Source organism: Schistocerca gregaria, chromosome 2 (genome assembly GCF_023897955.1).
Source record: "Schistocerca gregaria isolate iqSchGreg1 chromosome 2, iqSchGreg1.2, whole genome shotgun sequence".
NCBI classification, from domain to species: domain Eukaryota; kingdom Metazoa; phylum Arthropoda; class Insecta; order Orthoptera; family Acrididae; genus Schistocerca; species Schistocerca gregaria.
Window position 1 is genome coordinate 265,782,155 of NC_064921.1, and position 22,036 is coordinate 265,804,190.

The window sequence follows — 22,036 nt, forward strand, 5'->3', positions numbered from 1 at the left end:
CCTGCCCAGCCTGAGCATTGATTTGGAGGTTACTTAGGCTTCGTGGCATGGTTGCAGCTGACTCCCAAGGAGAGGACCGCCACTGAGGGAATGTCACATGAGCCTGGCCACTGATGTGAGAGTACCAGTAAATACCATAGTCCTGCCACTTGTCCTTTAGTTCCTCTCTATTCTCTGATGCCTTAGGATGCAATATTGATAGTAGAATGATTGAACTTGTCTGTGTTTACTTTTTTGATTTGGGTTAATCACAGGGCTGTTTTGCACATACTTATGATGATGTTCATTACTCTATGGTCTTTTCTTCTGGCTAGCCATGCACTTCGTGAACTCTGCCCTCATCACCCATAGCCACTGCCTGTTTGTTCTGCAAGTCTCCAAGATACTGCAAGTGTGAGTGATCATAAACTGTGTACTGTCTAGGTGGAGTAGGATAGAAGATATACATTAATTAAAAAACATTTACATGTATAGGCCTATGTACTAAGATACATCCAAGGCTCTTATAGTGAAGTATAATGAAACTAAAACGAGTTTACAAGGCTTATCTTGTTACTGCACTGAAGCTGTATCAGAGTATAAAATTACACAGCAGTCATGTTATGTTACATAGTTGATAAATCCTCTTTTTATCTGCATGGGCTCATACACTGATGTGCAAAACTTAAAGAAAAAGTAACATTCACATGATGTGTCACTGCCAAATAACATTTCCTGATGAAACTTGTACCTTGCATAGAAAGAGCTCCTATAGTATAGTACAGAAGGTAACTGACTGAAGTACACAATGAGATGGACAGAAATGACACTTTTAAACTAAGGCAGTAATTACACTCAAGTCATCATGATTTATGATGGTCCCCTGGATGTTACAAAAGGCAAGACATGGTTCAGTGTGTGATAACCGTAGATTGCAGTGCATGTTCTGCAGCATGCTCACATGCTGGCCATAAGGTTGGTAAGGAGTTGTTTTGGTAGGGCATTCCATTCTTCCACCAGCATCGTTGATAACTGCTGGATAGTTGTGAGTGTATGTGATGTGATGCAAAATGTCTTCCCAACACATCTCACACCTGCTCAGTGTGTTTTAAGTTGAGGGAATGGGCAGGGCATACCATTCACTCAATGTCTTCTCATTCTAAGATGTCCTCCACCTGTGTAGTTTCATGCAGTCATGCCTTGTTCCCAGTAAAAATGAAGTCAGGGCCAAATGCTGCCCTGAAAAAATGCACATGGGGAAGAATTAACGTGTCACAATAATGTTTACAAGTGAGAGTCGATGCTCAGAGATTTAGAGGTTGGTACACCGATCCAACATTATGCCTCCCCACACTATACCAGCTGGACTACCAAACTAATCATGTTCGACAATGTCCTCGGGTGCATTACGTATTCATACTTCTCATCATATGAGGGTACAAAAGCACCCAGGAATATTACTGAAAATGATTGTTTTTGTGGTCCAGATTCCACACTGGTGGTGGGGATGGAGGGGAAGTGTGGAGTGGGGGCCCCTCCTCAGGCCAGTGCTCTAGATTTACTTAGCACTGGCCGGGCAATTGCTCCAAACCGGAAGTGCGATAAGCGCGCGCTATATAAGTGGTGTTTCCGGTAAGACGGAGTCATTCGTCGCGTGGCTGCTGCACAGGCAACTGCATTGAACGGCTCACCGAGATGCCTCGTTACAGGAGAAGAATGAGACGCTCTCGTCTGCCCGTGTATAAAGCAGTTTCTACTGTTGAATTCAAACTGGGTGTTGATGGAGTTAATGGAACTGCCAAGCAGGATGTTCTACATGGTCCGATTACTTTTGTGGGGGCCAGATTTGATTTTAGTATTAAGAATAACGAAGTTTTTGGTGGTTCTGGTTGGCTGACTGTAGCATTTCTTCACACTGGTGATGCCTCGTTGGGTGGCCTTGAAGCTTTTCCCGAGAGAGACATTATTGCTTTCAGGACGTGGAGTATTGGTGAGGTACCTAATAGGAATTATGGTACTTCTTATCTCATGAGTGACAAACCGTTATCTCTTCATACGAGGAATAGACGGCGTGTTGCTACCAGTGAAGGGATTTATATTTGGGTCAAAGTTGAAGGCCCCTTTCAAAATAGATTTGATTTGCATGGTGATATTTGTATTTATTATCATAGTTGAATAAAGTTTTTCCTTTCCTTTTTCCTTATCAAAAAGGGTGGGGAAGGTATGTTTCTTGGGGGGGGGGGGGGGGGGGTTCACTGACCCTCCAAATCTTCAAACATGGTACACTTGTGGGCAAGGGCACTCATACACGAATGTAAGGGGCGCCTCACATCCCCTCCTCTGTCTCTCAGGGAAAGGAAATATATAGTGCAGTCAGATGTTTTTCTTCCAGGAGAATGATTTAAAAGCCAGTATTAAGCAGGTTTTCACAGGGTTGGAATTAAATCTTTTTTGTGGGTGCTTAGAGGTCACCATTCATCTTCCAAAATGTTAAAAATACATCTCCCCCCAAACTACTGTATGGTTGACTTTGCTCATTGAATTGCACATGTGGAGGAGCTCTTGAAATGAACTGGCCCACCTGATCCCACTCCCATTGAGCACATGTGGGACATGTTGGGAAGTGTACTGCAGCATGTTCACATTCACCAATGAACATCCAGCAGTGATCAATGATGCTGGTGGAGGAATGGAATGTCCTACCACAAGAACTCCTTACCAACCTTTTAAGAACCATGTCTCACCTTTCATAATGTCCAGGGGCCATCATAAATCCTGGCGACTTCATTGTGATTAATGTCATTGAATAAAAGTGCCATTCTTCCACATTTCATTTAACATTTCTTTCAGTTACCTTCTGTACCATGCTGAAGCAGTTATTTCTATGTATGGTCAAAGTATCACTGAGCTGTATTACTTGCCAGTGACATATCATGTGAAAGTTACTTTTGTCCTCAGGTTTTGCACACCAGAGTATTTTAAGTATATGTTGGATGGAAATCCCTTAAAGATCACCCACACTTCTGTTTTTCTTTTGAGTCATCAATCTTCTGACTGGTTTGATGCAGACACCATGAATTTTTCTTTTGTATCAACCTCTGCAACTTAGAGTGGCAGTTGCACTCTACATCCTTAATTAATTTTTTTTGGTGAATGTATTCCAGTTGGTCTTCCTCTACAGTTTTTACCCTTTACATCTCCTTCTAGTACTGTGGAGGTTATTCCCTGATGTCTTGACATGTGACTTATCATGCTGTCTCTTCTTCTTTTCAGTACTTTCTGTGTTGCTTTCAATGACATTTCTGTGGAGAATCACCTCCCACCTTATCTTATCACTCCCCCAAGTTTTCTGTGTCCTTCTGTAACACCACATTTGATACACTTTCATTCTCTTCTTTTCTGGTTTTCCCAGAGTCCAAATTCACTACGTTACAATACTGTGCTCTAAAGTACACTCTCAGAAAGTACTCCTTCATGTTACAACCATTGTTTGATAGTAGAAGACCTCTCTTGGCCATGAATGCTCTCCTTGCCTGTACTAATCTGCTTTTATTTCAGTTATTGCTTTTTCAATGTACAGATTGAATAGTAGGGGCAAAAGACTACATCCCTATCTTACACCCTTTCCAGAGTACTTTGTTCTTGGTCTTCCATTCTTAATGTTCCGTCTTGGTTCCTGTGTGTATTGTATACCAGTTCAAGAATGCTCCTGTTGGAGAACAAAAAAAGAGGAATCTGCTCCTCTTTAAAAGACTCTGACAGAAAAGTGTGGAGCCAGCTGTCTCAATCCTCATTCCTTTTTCCTCACCAAAAATTTGGCATGTGAACATATTCACACTCTTTTAACACAGGACATTCTAAATTGCCATACCCAGTCTCTCTTTGTAGTTAAGCCTTCATATTTCACATCTCTCCCATTGATTTACATTATGTTCTGCAGCCACTGTCTCCTCTCTCACTTGCACTATCTCCTTTTGTCTTTCTTTCCCACTCCTACTGTCTCCACCATGCCGCGGCAGCTCAGAAATTGTGGGGGATTGGAGGGGGGGGGGTGTCCAGCTTATTTTTTCCACTACATTCAAGTGTTTAAAATTTCGGTCCAAAATGCACCCTCTCCTATAAGTGCAAGTTTGTTAAAGTTTGCCAGTCTGGGAGGGTCCAGACCCTCCCATGCCTACATATGGTCTCCACTCATCTTTATTTTTCATTTCTACTGTCTCCTCTCTCTTTTGCATCCACTGCTTTTATCTCCATCCATCTCTCATTCTCTTTTACTTCTACTGTCTCTTACTGACTCAATATCTCCTTTCTTTTTTGCTCCCACTGCTTCTCTATCCATTTATCTCTAATTCTCTTTCACTGTGACTTTCTCTCTCATACCATCACTGTATCCTTCCCCTTTCTCTCCCATTGTCACTGTCTCCTCTTTCTTCCATCATCACCCTATCCCTGATACTCTTTCCCAGCACAAAAAACCATGAATATGTTTGCATGCCAAAATTTTTGGTGAGGAAGAGAGAATGAGGATTGAGGCAGCTTGTTACCCACTTATCTGTCATAGTATTTCAAAGAGGATCTTATTCCCCTGTTTTTTGCTCTGACAGGAACATTTTTCAGCTGGTCCCTCCTTTCCCCTGCTACAGCAGGCTAGTTGGCAGTGGTGTGTGGAAAGACGTCACTGGGATCAGGAATGATATCGGATAGTATCTCAGGATCAGCAGGCTAATTGGCAATGGTGTGTGGAAAGACGTCACTAGGATCAGGAATGGTATCAGATAGTATCTCAGGATGAGCCCAGGTTCTGTTTGTTTGAAAATAATGGCTGCATTTTGGAAAATAATGGCTGCATTTTGGTTTGCCTCAGACAGGGGGAGCTGCATTACAGTGACTGCATCCATACAAGACATACAGTGTCAACTCAAGGCCTTCTGGTAAGCGGTGCTATTTGGCACAACCACAAATCATGGTTAATATAAAATGAGTCCTGTATGTCAGTAATGTTTTGACAGCTTATTTATATACTTTGAGACATATAAACAACAAATAAGTATGCAGTTAACACATTTTTTCTGGATACGTTTCTCATCTACTACAATTCACCAAGATGCCCAGCATATGATTTTTACCTTAAAAGAGTAAAAATGTTATTATAAATATTCAACTGATTTGCACTCTCTCCAGTTTGACATAATTTTTGGTGGGTATTTTAAATTCTTCTCAGGCCTGTTAAGACCCTTTTTAGCCCTATTTGTCACTGCAGTACAACTTCTGTCATATCTGGATATAATTTCTATTCATGGTAAATTGTCTAAATTTTACCATATGTTCTTAAGATGATATTCTCAGTCAACTTCAAACCTTTTTCCAGTACCACTACCCATTACTGTCAAAGACAATGTATTTATGCAGAAAATCACAAAAACTGGTTTTTAACAATTTTTGCAACGTGGACTGAAATTATCTAAATAAGTATATCAAATGGTTCAAATGTTAACTGTACATTCTTTAGACATTTGCTTAGAAATTCCATTTCCCAATTCATGAAAATGTGTGTCCATTATCAAGATACAACACAAAAACCATGATTTTTGGGTACCAAAAATACTGATCATGGGGTTGGCCAATCCTATAATTTCTATTCATGGCAAATTGCTGAAATTTTTGCCATATGTTCTTAAGATGTCTCTCAGGGATTCTTGAATTTTTTTATGTCACTGTCTGTCACCAAGATCCAGAGGTTCAAAGTTGCTGTTGTTATAAAATATACATGTAATATCCAATCTGAAGTGTAAATGTAGTATTAACAAACATAGTGAACACATGGCAAGGATTCTAGGATCACCAAAAGGTTCTGAGCTCAACAAACTATGTTTTTAGTCAGCATTTTTTCACCAATAAAACTTTATGGTGCATTGTCTCTGTATAACAGGCATTTCACACAAAAATTATAGAATTGGCCATCCCCATGATCAGTATTTTTGGTACCCTAAAATCATGGTTTTTGTGTTGTACCTTGGTAATGGACACAGATTTTCATGAATGCGGAAATGGAATTTCTAGACAAATGTCTAAAGAATGTGCAGTTAACATTTGGACCATTTGCTATAGCTATTTAGATAATTTCAGTCCTTGTTACAAAAACAGCTGAAAACCAGTATTTGCAACTTTCTGCGTAAATACAGTGTCTTTGACAGTAATGGATACTGATATAAAAAAAAGGTTTGGAGCTGACTGAGAATATCATATTAAGAACATATGGTAAAAATTTCGACAATTATACAAGTGGCCATCAACTGGCATTTTTTGCTTCCAAAAGTCATGTTTTTTTTGCATTTTCTCTGAAGCCACCTGTGAACAAATGGCACCTTACCAGCTGCCTAAGGTCCACCTTAGGACACACTTAATGCAAAAGAAACAACCAAGTTGTTCAATTTACCTGGGCTAAAGGATTGGTATAATGTCTAAATTTTGACCCTGTACTTTAGGATAGCTACAGCATGCCCATTCTTTCAATAGGTACACAAATGGTTATTAGGCCAAGGGCTAGCCACAACACTTGACCTCTTATCTCTGTGATCAAGAGAATGTGGGATAATATCCCCTGAAAAGTTGCATGACCAAATTAATCATCATTTGACAGATCTTCAGTTTTCTTTTTGACTCTCTGTGTATTGTACTTTTGTACATTGTTATTAAGAATAATAATAAGAAGAATCTTTTGTATACTGCGAAAAATGTCAAGTTGTGTTATGGTTTTGGAGTCAATACAAAACTGTAGTTTCTCCTATAACTGGTTGAGTAAGTTAGTTCAAAGTTCAGAGAAGGACAAGAGGATATCATGTCCAATAAGACAGTGTTGTTTCCAAATCAGTCTTCAGGTTGAGGACAGCTTTACCTCATTAGCTTTACCTAATTGTACATAGTACCATTTTTTGCACATAGTAGTCCCTGATGTATCTTACAGAAAGTTTTTTGGCACTATTATCTGGTAGTTAAATAGCAGCTTCAAAATGTAAAATTTGCTTACTTTGCAGTATGTCTAACAGTTGTCTGTAGGATTTTCAGGTAATAAACTTTTCTTGTTACTGATCTTAACAAATATCATATGAGTTTGGTTTTGACTTGTAGGCAGAATCTTTCATCCTTGTTTTGACTGCAAATACACTTCTTTGTGACATTAAACTTAAATTTTTAGATTTAGCATCTTCACATCTTAGACACCTTTATACAATTTTCTAGACAAACAAATTTTTCATGTCCAAATAAATATGAGTCAGATGACTATACAGCACATTGCTGTTAGGTCATTGGAGTTGAATTATAAAAGGAAAAAGTACTGCCCCAAGGGATAGCCTGTTGATGACACAAATTGTGATTTCTTATCAAAGAAATGTGTGTCAATATTTCCAGGTGAATTTGAATTTCTACTATAGAAAGTGAAATGTGTAACACCATTAATCATTCTATCACCTCTACATATTTTTAATAGAGATCACCACCCATTGTATGATAAATAATATTTGTCTACAAAGAGTATCTGAATATTATTTATTCTTCCTTGTTTCCTAACATGATACTGATTGGCTGCTGATGAAGCTAATTATTTATGTACTATTCCTTTTGCTACTATCTACATTCACAACATACTAGCTAATTGTGTAATTGTTAAAGGTTTTTTACCTTTTCAGTTACTCCATCTGGCAAGAAGTTCTGTGATGCTGCAACAATGGGAAGATCTTGTGGTAAGCAAACTCGGCTGCATGTCTTCTCTCCAGCACGCCACAAAATTGTGCTGATAGCATGAATTAGGGCCTCCTGCTGCTTCATCAGTGTGGGTCGAAGCAGCCTTCACATTATCAAAATATTTGGCTTAGTTTTATTAAAAAGGTTCTTACGTGCAAGAGATCTACTTTATTCCTTTATAAAGTTTACTAGGATTTTGCTAAAAGTTATGGACATCCAATAACAATCAGTGAAATATTTTCTTAATTGATCACCAGTCAAGATTTATTCATATTCTAATGTTTCAAGTTACCAATTAGATACATTTTATGCTACATACAAGTAGTTTTGAACAGGTTGTGCAAATAACAAGCATTACAAGCTTAATATTATAGCTCTCTAAATCTGGCATCAGCCAGGATACTTGTGTGACACCAAGTTACTTCACTGTACATTATCCTAATGGTGCACCTAGCCAGTAGTGTTGGGTACTTAACAGTTTAGTGTGGAATCTTTACCACAAAATAACTTGGTTATTTTTATATATATGCAGAAAAATCACAGAGGTATAAAAACCTAGGATTACAAGGGGACTAAACCTCAGTTATTTATATTTTAAGTGTGATAATTTTCTTTATAGTCCCAAAACCATTTCAGTTACAATTAAAAATAGTTTAATGTGGTTCATGACATGGTGTTACTTTGTGTTCTGATAGCTCTTGTGGCACACTACTGCAAATAATTCTGGGCCAATGGATTACATGAAACCACAAATGAATTAGATATAATAAAATACCAATGTTATAATTTTATTTGCATAAATTTTTGGAAGATAAATAGCTACAATGGAGCAAAGAATTTCTTTAAACTTTCTGACAGATTGAAACTTTGTCCTACATCGGGACTCAAAACCAGAATATTGCCTGTCACAGCAATGTGCCTACTAACTATGCCATCCATGTATGATTTGTAGCCCCATCTGACATCTTCAACTCTGCCAGCAACTCTCTCCTGCTTTCGAAGATTCACAGAAGGTCTCCTGCATACCCTGATCAGTTGGTAAGAGCAATAACTATGAAACGTAAGTTTACAGACTGAGTCTAAGCCTGGGACACAGTTTTAGTTCATCAGGATGCTTCAAAACAGTACACAAAACTCTGCTGCAGATTGAAATAATTCATTCTGGATATAACGCCAAGGCTGTGATTAAGGTATTTCTTCACAACATTCTTCCTGCAGGAATTAGGGACCAGCATGGTATGCAAAGAGCTTCTTTGAAGTTTGTGAGGTACTGCCAGAACTTAAGCTGTAAGTGTGTTTCATGAATCGTGCCTTCATAGCTCAGTCACAAAAATGTTGCCTGTGCGAGAAAAGGTTCTGCATCTCGGTCCCTTTCCATCACATATAAACAGATTTAGTCTGCCAGAAAGTTTCAGAACATCACACACTCCACTCCAATGCAAAATTAATTTTGAAAATATGCGCTTCTGTCTGAAAAACTAACGTTCCAAACGCTACTAAGAGGAAATGAAATCGTTAGACACACTAATGATTGTTAATAAAAGTACAATGATACAGGCTATGTAACAAACTTTGTGACTGGATTGGGGGTGTCTTGATATGGAGGGTACGTGTATTATCTTGACTGGAGAGTCACTGAAAGAAGTAGAAGTGACTGTAGACATGTCCCAGTGAACCTTGTTCATGTTGTATAGTAATGACCTGGCAGACAATATTAATAATACCCTCAAACTTTTTGCAAATAATGGAGTTATCTATAATGAAGTGCTATCTGAAAAATGCTGCACAAATATCCATTCATACCATGATAAGATTTCTAAGTGTTTTAAATGTATGCCCTACACAAAACAAAAAACATAATATCATATGGCTACAGTATCAGTAATCCACATTTAAAATCCACACATACAAATATGAGTGGAGGTAGAAATGTTTGTTGTTGTTGTTGTGGTCTTCAGTCCTGAGACTGGTTTGATACAGCTCTCCATGCTAATCTATCCTGTGCAAGCTCCTTCATCTCCCAGTACCTACAGCAACCTACATCCTTCTGAATCTGCTTAGTGTATTCATCTCTTGGTCTCCCTCTACGATTTTCACCCTCCATGCTGCCCTCCAAGCTAAATTGGTGATCCCTTGATGCCTCAGGACATGTCCTACCAACCAATCCCTTCTCCTAGTCAAGTTGTGCCACAAACTTCTCTTCTCCCCAATGCTATTCAATACCTCCTCATTAGTTACGTGATCTACCCACCTAATCTTCAACATTCTTCTGTAGCACCACATTTCGAAAGCTTCTATTCTCTTCTTATCCAAACTATTTATTGTCCATGTTTCACTTCCATACATGGCTACACTCCATACAAATACTTTCAGAAACGACTTCCTGACACTTAAATCTATACTCGATGTTAACAAATTTCTCTTCTTCAGAAACACTTTCCTTGCCATTGCCAGTCTACATTTTATATCCTCTCTACTTTGACCATCACCAGTTATATTGCTCCCCAAATAGCAAAACTCGTTTACTACTTTAAGTGTCTCATATCCTAATCCAATTCCATCAGCATCACCCGACTTAATTCGACTACATTCGATTATCCTTGTTTTGCTTTTGTTGATATTCATCTTATATTCTCCTTTCAAGACACTGTCCATTCCATTCAACTGCTCTTCCAAGTCCTTTGCTGTCTCTGACAGAATTACAATGTCAACAGCGAACCTCAAAGTTTTTATTTCTTCTCCCAGGATTTTAATTCCTACTCCGAATTTTTGTTTTGTTTCCTTTACTGCTTGCTCAATATACAGATTGAATAACATCGGGGAGAGACTACAACCCTGTCTCACTCCCTTCCCAACCACTGCTTTCCTTTCATGCCCCTCTACTCTTATAACTGCCATCTGATTTCTGTACAAATTGTAAATAGCCTTTCACTCCCTGTATTTTACCCCTGCCACCTTTAGAATTTGAAAGAGAGTATTCCAGTCAACATTGTCAAAAGCTTTCTCTAAGTCTACAAATGCTAGAAATGTAGGTTTGCCTTTCCTTAATCTTTCTTCTAAGATAAGTCATAAGGTCAGTATTGCCTCACGTGTTCCAACATTTCTACGGAATCCAAACTGATCTTCCCCGAGGTCGGCTTCTACTAGTTTTTCGATTTGTCTGTAAATAATTTGTGTTAGTATTTTGACGCTGTGACTTATTAAACTGATAGTTTGGTAATTTTCACATCTGTCAACACCTGATTTCTTGAGGATTGGAATTACTATATTCTTCTTGAAGTCTGAGGGTATTTCGCCTGTCTCGTACATCTTGCTCACCAGATAGTAGAGTTTTGTCAGGACTGGCTCTCCCAAGGCCGTCAGTAGTTCTAATGGAATGTTGTCTACTCCTGTGGCCTTGTTTCGACTCAGGTCTTTCAGTGCTCTGTCAAACTCTTCACACGGTATCGTATCTCCCATTTCATCTTCATCTACATCCTCTTCCATTTCCATAATATTGTCCTCAAGTACATTGTCCTTGTATAGACCCTCTATATACTCGTTCCACCTTTCTGCTTTCCTCTCTTTGCTTAGAACTGGGTTTCCATCTGAGCTCTTGATATTCATACAAGTGGCTCTCTTTTCTCCAATGTTTAGGGATATTAAATGGGATGATCTCACAGGCTCATTAATACATAAGATGGATTGCAGACACTGGTACATTGGCAGGATACTGTGAAAATGCAGACACTCTACGAAGGAGATTACTTGCAAATCCCTTGTATACTCCATTTTAGAATATTTCTCCAGTATGTAAGACTCAACCCTTTTAAGACTAACAGGGGATATTGAATGTGTTAAAAGAAAGGCAGAATGAATGGTCATAGATTTGAAAAAAAAATGTCTTTTTAACCATCAGCTGTTTATGTTAAAAACCTACAATTCTGACAGGTTTGGTCATGGATCATCTTATTTGGACAGTAGGACATTAATCATTGTGGAGAGTGTGACTTCTAAAATTTTCCCGGCATATTTGTTCTTCTAATAAGGGATCCGGCTGCATACCCGGAAATTATTAGAAGAATTGTGGAGAGTGTTCTTTACTACTGTAAATGTTTATTTGATTATTGATTGTGGATTCTCACTATGACAGCTTTGAGACTGTATCAGCCTAAAAGGAACATGAAATATGATTTTACCTGATCTGTTGCCACATTATGTCCTGTGAAGATGACCCATGACCAAAACTGATACACAAATATGTTTTTTAAATAAACAGCTGATGGTGAAAAGGGCATTTTTCAATTACTTAATGGCTGTTAGTTGTCACATAAGTAAAACATGGTCACAGATTTGTTTGATTCATGGGAGATCATCACAGAAATGTTGGAAAATCCAAATGGCAGACACCCAAATATAGATTCCAATTACACGGCAAAAGCCTTCTTACAAAGTTGGGAGAACCAGTGTTAAGTGAAGAAGCTGGAGATATTCTGAATCCCCCAATGTATTACTCCAATAGCTACTATGAGGATAAGAGTATACTAATTACAGCACATACAGTCATTTTCCCTGCATGGAAAGAATCCTGACATGTAGTACCATGCTAAGTACTCTCTACTGTAGACTTTACTGTGTTTTGCGAAGTACATATGTAGGTGTAGAAATTTAAAGTTGTTATAAGCTTTACAGAATATGGATTCTATTATAACTGTAACATAAGCAAATAGTGGTAACTATACATTTTACTGCAGGTTTTATTTTGAAAGTGTAATTTCTGAGATTTTCTTGTGACAGAGAGATTGTCATATGATTAAAAGAACATCACACATTTGATTGTAGAACATGAATCCTGATGCAAGTAACAGATTAATGTGGAAGCAATAAAAATTGCAAGTAAATATCACAATCTCACATTTATCTTTGTTTAATATTGTTCAGAAGCAGATCTCAGGCTGGTGGCATTACACATTCTTCAGGTAAAATGTGTTTTGGTCATTTGTGGAAGCATTTTGAGTTTCAAGTAAAGTTAAGGATTCTGGATCATTTTCTGGATAAGTGCCAAACTACAAGCTTAAAGCCTTAAGGTTTCTTCCATGATCATTGCCATGGTCTAATCTCTTGTTTATGCTTGCTCAGTTCTGCCATTTCTCTGTGTATGCAAAAAATTCTGCAGTTGCACCCTAATTCAAATTTCTTGTTAAACTATGAATCTGTGACCTTAAGTTAACCCAGAGTATGTGATTCTTCAGACTTTCCCAGCAATCTGTTGACATCTTGAGATGCTGGGCATTCTGCCAGATATGTGGATCATTCTTGCTTGTCAAGTCACTAGTCACTGGAACACTGATAGTTGATGCTGATGAAGAGATGGGGTGTATCAGGGATGGGAACTTTAGATTTGGTAGGAGGATTGAAGGGGTGGGGATTGTGGATGTGAGGGTAGGTGTGGTCCTGGATAGTCAGGGAGATGTTCTGCAGCATTGTCACCACGCTTTCCTGCCTGCGAGAGGGACACAGTCTGGTGTCGGTGCTGATGTACATACTGTAGTGAATGGATACACAGCCAAACAGACACAGAAGGCCCTTCACCCAACCACTCTGCCACATGATCTAGAAGAACAGTAAGATGAGTCAAAGACTGTGGCCTATCTGACCTGTGCAGGATCTGTTTCTGCCAAAATCAGCAGGATTCTCAGGAAGCACAATATCAAGTGTGTCTTCTGTCCATATACCAAAATAAGATGGCTCCTGAGAAATGTAAAAGATTATGTGGGACCACAGAAACCAGGAATTTATAATATACCTTGCCAATGTGGTATGTAGTACATTGGTCAAACAACTGTGATAGTGGACGTCAGATGTAAAGAACATCAGAGGCAAGTGCGATTAAGACAGGCAACTAAAACAGCCATTGCCAATCTTGTCTGGAACTCAATCATTCCGTGAACTATGATGAAATGAAGGTTTTGCGACAGTCTCCCAGATACTGGGACATATTATAAGAAAGTCTGTAAAGATAAAGATGACAGAAAACCTCATGAATTGTGATACTGGGTTCCAACTCTGTGGAGCCTGCGATCCTCCACTAGAGTTGCTAAATGCAGCAGGTGCAGCAGCAGAGCTCCACAAAAAGAAGAACTGAGGATGTGAACATGGGAAACGAAGCCTAGAGAGAGCACCAGGCACACCAGTCTGAAGATGGAATATTGAAATGTGCTTCTAGTGGGAATGGACTGCAAAGAAACACCTAGAACCACACTGGTTCGAAATTGGAATGCCAGTGCACACCAAAGATGAAACACCAGCACTTGACCTGGTGCACTGAACCACAGGGGGAAAGCCTAAAAACGTTTCTAGTGGGTGCAGACAGCAGAGGACACTGCTGGAACTGCAGCGGATGCCAGCCTACATAGGATATCTAAGCAGGCTGCTATCGGGAGCAGACTGTGGGCAAACATCTGGAATCAACAATGGAGGTGGAAGAGCACAGGCACAAATGCTGGACCTGTACCACAGGCATGGCACAGTTCCACACGGGCAGTGGTAGCGAGAACATGTGTATCAAGCACTCTGCTGTTCTAGGCCGAGAGGTTTGTTTGGCCAGTGACGTGCATGTGACTCAGCAAATTTGCTATGTTGCTTTTTAACAGCGATAAGCGAAGTTGTGTTGACGCTGTATGTGCCATAATGGGCAAAGATAAACACAGTATGAAGAGGAAGACGTGCAAGTCGGTAGAAGGCCGCAAAGAGTCTGAGAACTCTTGATCAGCCCACGCTTCCCCCTCAGGGTTCCAGTTTCAGTTTCACACGCAGCAGATCTCAGCACTACTCAGCACAGTGTAGAAGCTACTCGCCAACGCTGCGCGCTCGACCGAACAAGCACCGCCCTCTGCTGCTGCTATACCACCTTTACGACAGCTTCGTGACCAAGACGAGGAATGGCTCGAGTGGCTGCACCAGTTCGATGTCCATATGCTAGCTCGCAACGTTCCAGGTACTGTGAAACTTTCTTATCTATTATCCACGCTAGGAAGTGCAGTATTCAGATTAATCCAAAAACTCTTTTCTAACGCCACTGCGAGTGAACTTGCTTATGACGCAGTGGTAGACTCTCTAACACACTATTGTGACCAATAAGTGAATGTGGTAGCAGATAGATATCAATTCTTTAACTGCAATAAACGTTCAAAACAATCTTATCGCGAATGGGTAACAGATTTGCTGGGTATGACAAGGAAATGCAAATTCAAATGTGTGATGCCATCTTGAAACTTCCTTATCTATTATTTTGAAACAGTTTGATCCATTATTTCAGCAGGTAGTGCAAATACTAGATCAGTACGATTCCGGTGCCTTGTCGGTTCGAACATTTGAGTAGCCAGCTATTTCTCTGGTTCAGTCCCTTGCTTGCGATGACCCGCCAGGGTAGCCGAGAGCGCTAACACGCTGCTTCCCGGGCTCGGGTAGCCGCGCGCCGGCCCTGGACCGAATCCGCCCAGCGGATTAACGATGAGCTCCGGTGTGCCGGCCACCTGGATGTGGTTTTTAGACGGTTTTCCACATCCCGTTAGGTAAATACCGGGCTGGTCCCCACGTTCCGCCTCAATTACACGGCTCGCAGACATCTGAACACATTCGCACTATTCCATGGATTACACTAGCCGCACACAGTTGGGGTACACTACTTTCTTCCCGAGGGGTACGGGGTGGCGACAGGAAAGGGATCCGGCTTCCCCTTCAAATTAACCTGCCACATCTGGTTAACCAGCGGACGCCGCAAGTTGGGATTAAATGCTAGGAAAGGGAGAGTGTCTCTTGTTTGCGATCTCCCCATTTGCCAACGGCGGCATGCGCTAACCAAGCCGGGTAAGCAACCTTCCACGCCATGTAAGAAGTTCGCTAAACACAGGCGGCTACACAGGCGAACAGAATTAAGTCTTGCCTTCGCTGTTATTCACGGCACAAACGCCAAGACTGCCCCTCCTGACAAGCTAAGTGATACGATTTTGGTAGGAAAGGCCGTGTGCAATCCGCTTGTTTGCACGGAACAAACATAAGAATTCGGCCCACTCACAAAAAATCTAGTCACAAGGCCCATGCCATTAATGCAGCATATTCAAAGTCTGCAACTAGCAAGCGTGCAGTTTCATCAGTGAAACAAACTTTTTGTTCATTTACTTATTTATGGGAAACGTGTGAAATTTCAGTTGGACACGGGTGCCTCGCCACATTGCTAAATCGTCACACATATGAACTGTGAGGCTCCCCACGCCTGTCTAAAACTAGCACGCAAGTGATGGCTAATAATGGACGAGACATTCTCGTTCTCGGAACATATACTTTGCCTGCTATGTATCGCTCGCATACGCGAACGGTGACTTTTACATTGCCACAATCACGCGATTGTGAGAACATTTTTGGTCTTGATTCTTTTGATTTTTTTGACTTTAACATTCAGGACAATGTGTAGTCAGTGTTTGCATTCAAAGCAAATGACAGTGTAGTTTGCTTGCTAAAAGAATTTCCGGAACTCTATTCTGAAGGTTTAGGCAAAGCTAACAACTTTGTTGCATATATTACGCTGAAAGACAACGCTCAGCCGAAATTTTTCCGGGCCAGAACTGTTTCCATAGCTTTACGGGACAAAGCCGCTGCTGAACTTACAGAATTGCAAGATATTGCACCCATATCAGCTAATCAATCGGCAAGTCCACTTGTTTTGTTTCCAAACATTCAGGTCACATTCGCCTCTGTGTTGACTTTAAGTCTACAGTCAACCCACAAACTGTCATTGATATTTATCCATTGCCACGACCAGACGATGTTATGGACAAATTAGGCACTGGAAGCTACTTTTCAAAAATTGATTTGCGTGACGCGTATCTTCAAATACCGCCCGATGAAGAATCTTAAAAAGTGTGTGTAGTAAATACTCATTTCGGCTTGTTTCAATATTTGCGTTTGCCTTTTGGCACTGCTTCCTCACCCGCTATTTTCCAACGGTATTTGGAATAGGTGACTGCACAAGTGCCAAACTGTTCAAACGGTTTGGACGGTATTGTGGTACCTGGTCGTACACCTGAAGAACAAATTGCAAATTTACTTGCGTTGTTTCGTGTGTTACCTGAGGCAGGACTAAAGTGAAGGCTGGAGAAGTGTCATTTTTTTTAAAAGCCTGAGTTGCAGTATCTTGCTTATGACGCAAACAGTCAAGGTGTACATCCTCTGCAGTCGCATTTGTTAGCCATAGGAGATTTGCCAGTTCCTCGCAATATCACAGAATTGCGATCAGTTTTAGGTAAAATGAACTATTATATTCGGTTCATACCGAATGCTGCCCAAATAGCGGCTCCGTTGCATCGATTGCGTCGCAAGAATGTCCCTTTTGTTTGGACAGATGAGTGCCAAGCAGCTTTTCAAAAACTTAAAGATGTATTGCTCAGTAATTGATGCTTAGTTCACTTTGATCCTGAAAAACCAGTTGTATTGCAAGTTAAAGCTTCCTCTTACGGAATCGGCGCAATGTTTTCGCACAGAATTGGTGATAAAGACAGGCCTATTCCTTTCACATCAAAAGTGTTGTCCAAAGGTCAATGTAACCATTCACAAATTGAAAAAGAGGCTTTGACTATTGTGTATGGTGTGACCAAATTTCACCACTAATTGTATGGTTGACAATTCTACCGAGTAGCGGATCAGAGGCTTTTGCAGTCCTTGTTTCATCCGACGAAAGCGGTTCCTGTACGAAGATGGGCTTTGTTGTTGCCGCTCGGCCAGCTTCGGCCGGACATTAGTGGAAAGTATTCGCGGAGTATTAGCACGGCCTAGCAGAGAGTGCTACTGTATCAGATTGTAATGATCCATACCCATTGCCTGTTTGAACATTGTGTGTAGCAAGGACACGGATTCATGTTACAAGGCGCCCAACGCTTGCAACACCTTTATACATTAAAGTTAAGTATTGTCAAACTGCTTTATAGAAATAAAACTACTAATGTTATGAATTTTTGTGCAGCATTCCGAGAAGCAGCATCCCTTAGGCACCCTATACGAGAAGAGTGGGCAAAAACCAACATTCAGGAAAGGCGTGGAAGAAGAAGAAGGAAATTTTATATTTAGGTAGTGTCGACGAAGAGGTAATCAGGAGACACAATTTCCACATGCTACATTCTTTATTTTACGGTGTCCGTTTCATAGTAAGCAATGTTGTCCGCTACACTACAATTTTTACTCTTTTTTATGAATTTCCTTCTGGCAAATCGAGGGAGGTAGCACAGGGGTTAGCAACGGCCCGGACTCGGGAGGATGACGGTTCAAATCTCCGTCTGGACGACCAGATTCAGGTTTTCCGGGATTTCCAGGAACTGCTTAAGGCAGGTGCCAGGATGGTTCCTTTGAAAGGTCATGGCAAGTTCCTGTCTTATTCTGAGCTTGTACTCCTGCTCCATTGACCTCATTCTCGAGGGGATATTAAACGAATATGTTCCTTCCTTCTGGCAGCATGTGTTCGAACTTGTTTTGCTTGGGATGATCCTTTGTTTAGGCGACTACTTCTTTTTTTGATACTGAGATAGGAAACTACTGATTTTGAGTGTCTATATTTGTCGAATTATTAATCTGACTGATATGACCTGTAGATGTGATTGTTTGCACACTTACTAGCTGCAGCATACAAATTATGCGAGATACTCGTTTTTGCTTCTGCTGTAGAACCGCACTTCACCTATTGTGCAGTGAGTCTACATTATGAAGCCTCTACCACTACTATTGTTCCAACCCCACCGCGCCATCTGCAAAGGTAAGAGCCAATCTACACTGCCGGGAAAACAAATGCAACGCTCTCAAGAATTCCATTCAGTGGCACCAGAGTATAATATATGCATACTGAGGGTTGTAAGGTCAACGACTCATTTGTCTCGGTTATCGACGTTCAGGGGACCTCACGGAGCTTCTCTGTGCACCCTCTGCTTTTTTTCTGCACTGCTGAGCTAAGAGTTGGCAGTGACAGCAAAATTGATTCTAGGGTACAACCATGCCCCAACGACGAGTATGTACTCCTGCTACCACCTGAACATGGTCGCACTGTGTGCCTGTAGGAAACCGGATGGATGCATTGAAGGATTGCTACACTTATTGGACACCGTGTATCAGTTGTGTGTGTCTGCTTTCAGCACTGGTCTGTGGAACATTCCCACACGTGTAGACCAGGTCCTGGATCCCCGCGTAGTGCAGATGCATGTCAAGATCGACACATTGTGCGAGCAGCAGTGGCCAACCGAACGTCATCCAGGGACAAAATCTGGGAACATGTTGCATAAGCTGTGCCATCAGGGACTACTGGAAACTATCTGCTTGCAGCAGGACTACGGTCGCGTGTGCTTTTGGCCAGGCTACCACTGTCACCAGGACACAGCTACTTTGGTGTCGAAAAGGAGTTGACTGGAGAGTAGAACGACGCTCTTTTGTCCTCGGTCATGAGAGTACGTTCTGTCTTTATGTGAGCGATGGACGTTCACGTGTACAGCGTAGACCTGATGAATGGCCTGTTCCTGAGTGCATCCTCACACGACACACAGGTCGCACCTCCAGCCATGAATTACGACCGGCGGTCACATTGTTTGTTTCTACAGGGTAAAGTAACCAGAGCCCGCTACATTGCATGGGCTATTATCCCCGTGCTGCTCCCACTTCTTCGACAGGAAGGTGACGAGCTCTTTCAGCAGGACAATGCACGTCTATATACGGCTGCTGACACGCAACGTGCTCTTCACGCAACAACTACCCTGGCCAGCAAGAGCAACAGATCTCTCGCCAATTGAACACGTGTGGGACATGGTGAAGTGGGAAATTACTCGTTCTCCAGAACCTGCAAGAGCCAGTGTCGAACTGTACATAGGTTCCCAGTTGCTTGGGACAACCTATTACAGGATATCATTCAGCATCTATATGATCGTTTGCACGCGAGTACACACTCCTGCGTTGCTGTCAGAAGAGGGAAATTTGGAAATTTGTGGTAAATTCTTCTGAGACCAGACTGCTGAGGTCATCGGTCCCTAGGCTTACACACTACTTAATGTAACTTACGCTAAGGGCAACACACACACCCATGCCCGAGGGAGGACTCGAACCTCCGACGGAGGGAGCCGCGCGAGCAGTGGCAATGCGCCCAAGACCGCGTGGCTACCCCGCGCGGCCCAGAAAAGGGCACAATATGTGTTGATACGTTTGTTTGGGAAACCTTTATTGTCACATGTGTGTTTCATTTAGTCTGAATTTATCATGTAAGTTATTCCTACAGTGACTAACAACCTGTCGCATCATTCATTAGTAAAACGACCTTGTCCTTGTTGGTGTCGCATTTTTTTTCCTGGTAGTGTATTTTGCGTGCACTATTCAGGGTCCACTGTTTTACTATCTCCACTCCATTTAGATCTGTTGTAGATATTTTTGGATTTAAGCCAATGTCGTGCGTGTCTCAGTTATGTGACTGGATTTGTGATTTCCTGTCAGAGAGGTCATAGTTCGTAGTAATTCACGTAAAGTCATCGAGTAAAACAGAAGTGATTTCTGGCGTTCCCCAAGGTAGTGATATAGGCCCTTTGCTGTTCCTTATCTATATAAACGGTTTTGGAGACAATCTGAGCAGCCGTCTTCGGTTGTTTGCAGGTGACCAAAACAAACTACAAAACGATTTAGAAAAGATATCTGAATGGTGCGAAAAGTGGCAGTTGACCCTAAATAACGAAAAGTGTGAGGTCATCTACATGAGTGCTAAAAGGAACACGTTAAACTTCGGTTACACGATAAATCAGTCTAATCTAAAAGCCGTAAATTCAACTAGATACCTAGGTATTACAATTACGAACAACTTCAATTGGAAGGAACACATAGAAAATGTGGGGAAGGCTAACCAAAGGCTGCGTTTTTTGGCAGGACACTTAGAAAATGTAACAGACCTACTAAGGAGACTGCCTACACTACGCTTGTCCGTCCTCCTTTAGAATACTGCTGTGCGGTGTGGGATTCTTACCAGATAGGACTGACGGAGTACATCGAAAAAGTTCAAAGTAAGGCAGCACGTTTTGTATTATCGCGAAATATGGGAGAGAGTGTCACAGAAATAATACAGGATTTGGGGTGGACATAATTAGAAGAAAGGCGTTTTTCGTTGCGACGGAATCTTCTCACGAAATTCCAATTACCAAAATATATTTTGTTGACACCGACTTACATAGGGAGGAACGATCACCACGATAAAATAAGGGAAACCAGAGCTCGTACAGAAAGAAATAGGTGTTCATTCCTTCCGCGCGCTATACGAGATTGGAAATGGAGATTTGTGAAGGTGGTTCGATGAAACCTCTGCCAGGCACTTAAATGTGATTTGCAGAGTATCCATGTAGATGTAGATGTAGATGTAGGTGTCGCACTTGATTCTGTCGATACACTACTCGGTTGGTCTTCCATGTTGTCTTACGACCCGTGGGTCGAATTGGAGAACTGTTTTTGCTTCAGAGTTGTCCTATTTTCTCATTATGAGTCTGTACTGGCCGAGACGAGTTTCCTATACTTTATCCACAATTTGGGGGACGCAAGGTCTTCACTGAACATCCTCATTTCTGACATGATCGTATCGAGTCAGTCCGAGAGTCTATCAAAGTATTTTCATCTCCATTAGAGGAAGATGTTGTTCATATTTTTCATACTGTAGTGCACTAACCACCCTAAATGGCTGCTGGACGTACCATGATCTTGTAAATATCTCCCTTTAGTTGTAGGGGCATATTTTTTTTATCGCAGAAGATTACAGTGTCGTGTTTCCATTTGAGCAAATATGCTTCAACCCTCACTCGGATACCAAAAGTGGCATCACTGTTTGAGGTGACAGTGGCCGACCGCTGTGGCCGAGCGGTTCTAGGCGCTTCAGTCCGGAACCGCGCGACTCTTACGGTCGCAGGTTCGAGTCCTGCCTCGGGCGTGGGTGTGTGTGATGTCCTTAGGTTAGTTATGTTTAAGTAGTTCTATGTTGTAGGGAACTGATGACCTCAGATGTTAAGTCTCATAGCGCTCAGAGCCAGCTGAACCATTTGAGGTGACAGTGGGTCCCAGGTATTTAAAACGCAGGTCTCGATCACTGGCTCTAGTAGTACCTTTGGTCTGGGTGTCACATTTCATGTATTCAGACTTCTAAATATAGAGGCGCAAGTGGATGTGGACAGAACAACTGAAATCAAAGCTGTGTTCAGATACGACACGCGCTAAAATACTATGTACAGGGTGGTAAGAAACAGTTTGAAAAGGTTGTTAAGCGTGTTGCAAGGTACGTTGTGCT

General features: G+C 41.2%; 1 protein-coding gene across 1 annotated transcript in view; it reads right to left on the reverse strand.

Annotated features, from left to right (window-relative positions):
• LOC126335740 (inactive ubiquitin carboxyl-terminal hydrolase MINDY-4B) overlaps positions 1-22,036 on the reverse strand; it is a 130,341-nt gene that overhangs the window by 22,229 nt on the left and 86,076 nt on the right. The window contains exon 4 of the mRNA XM_049999197.1: positions 7,660-7,825. Coding sequence (XP_049855154.1) covers positions 7,660-7,825 — 166 coding nt within the window. The remainder of the gene's footprint in view (positions 1-7,659; positions 7,826-22,036) is intronic.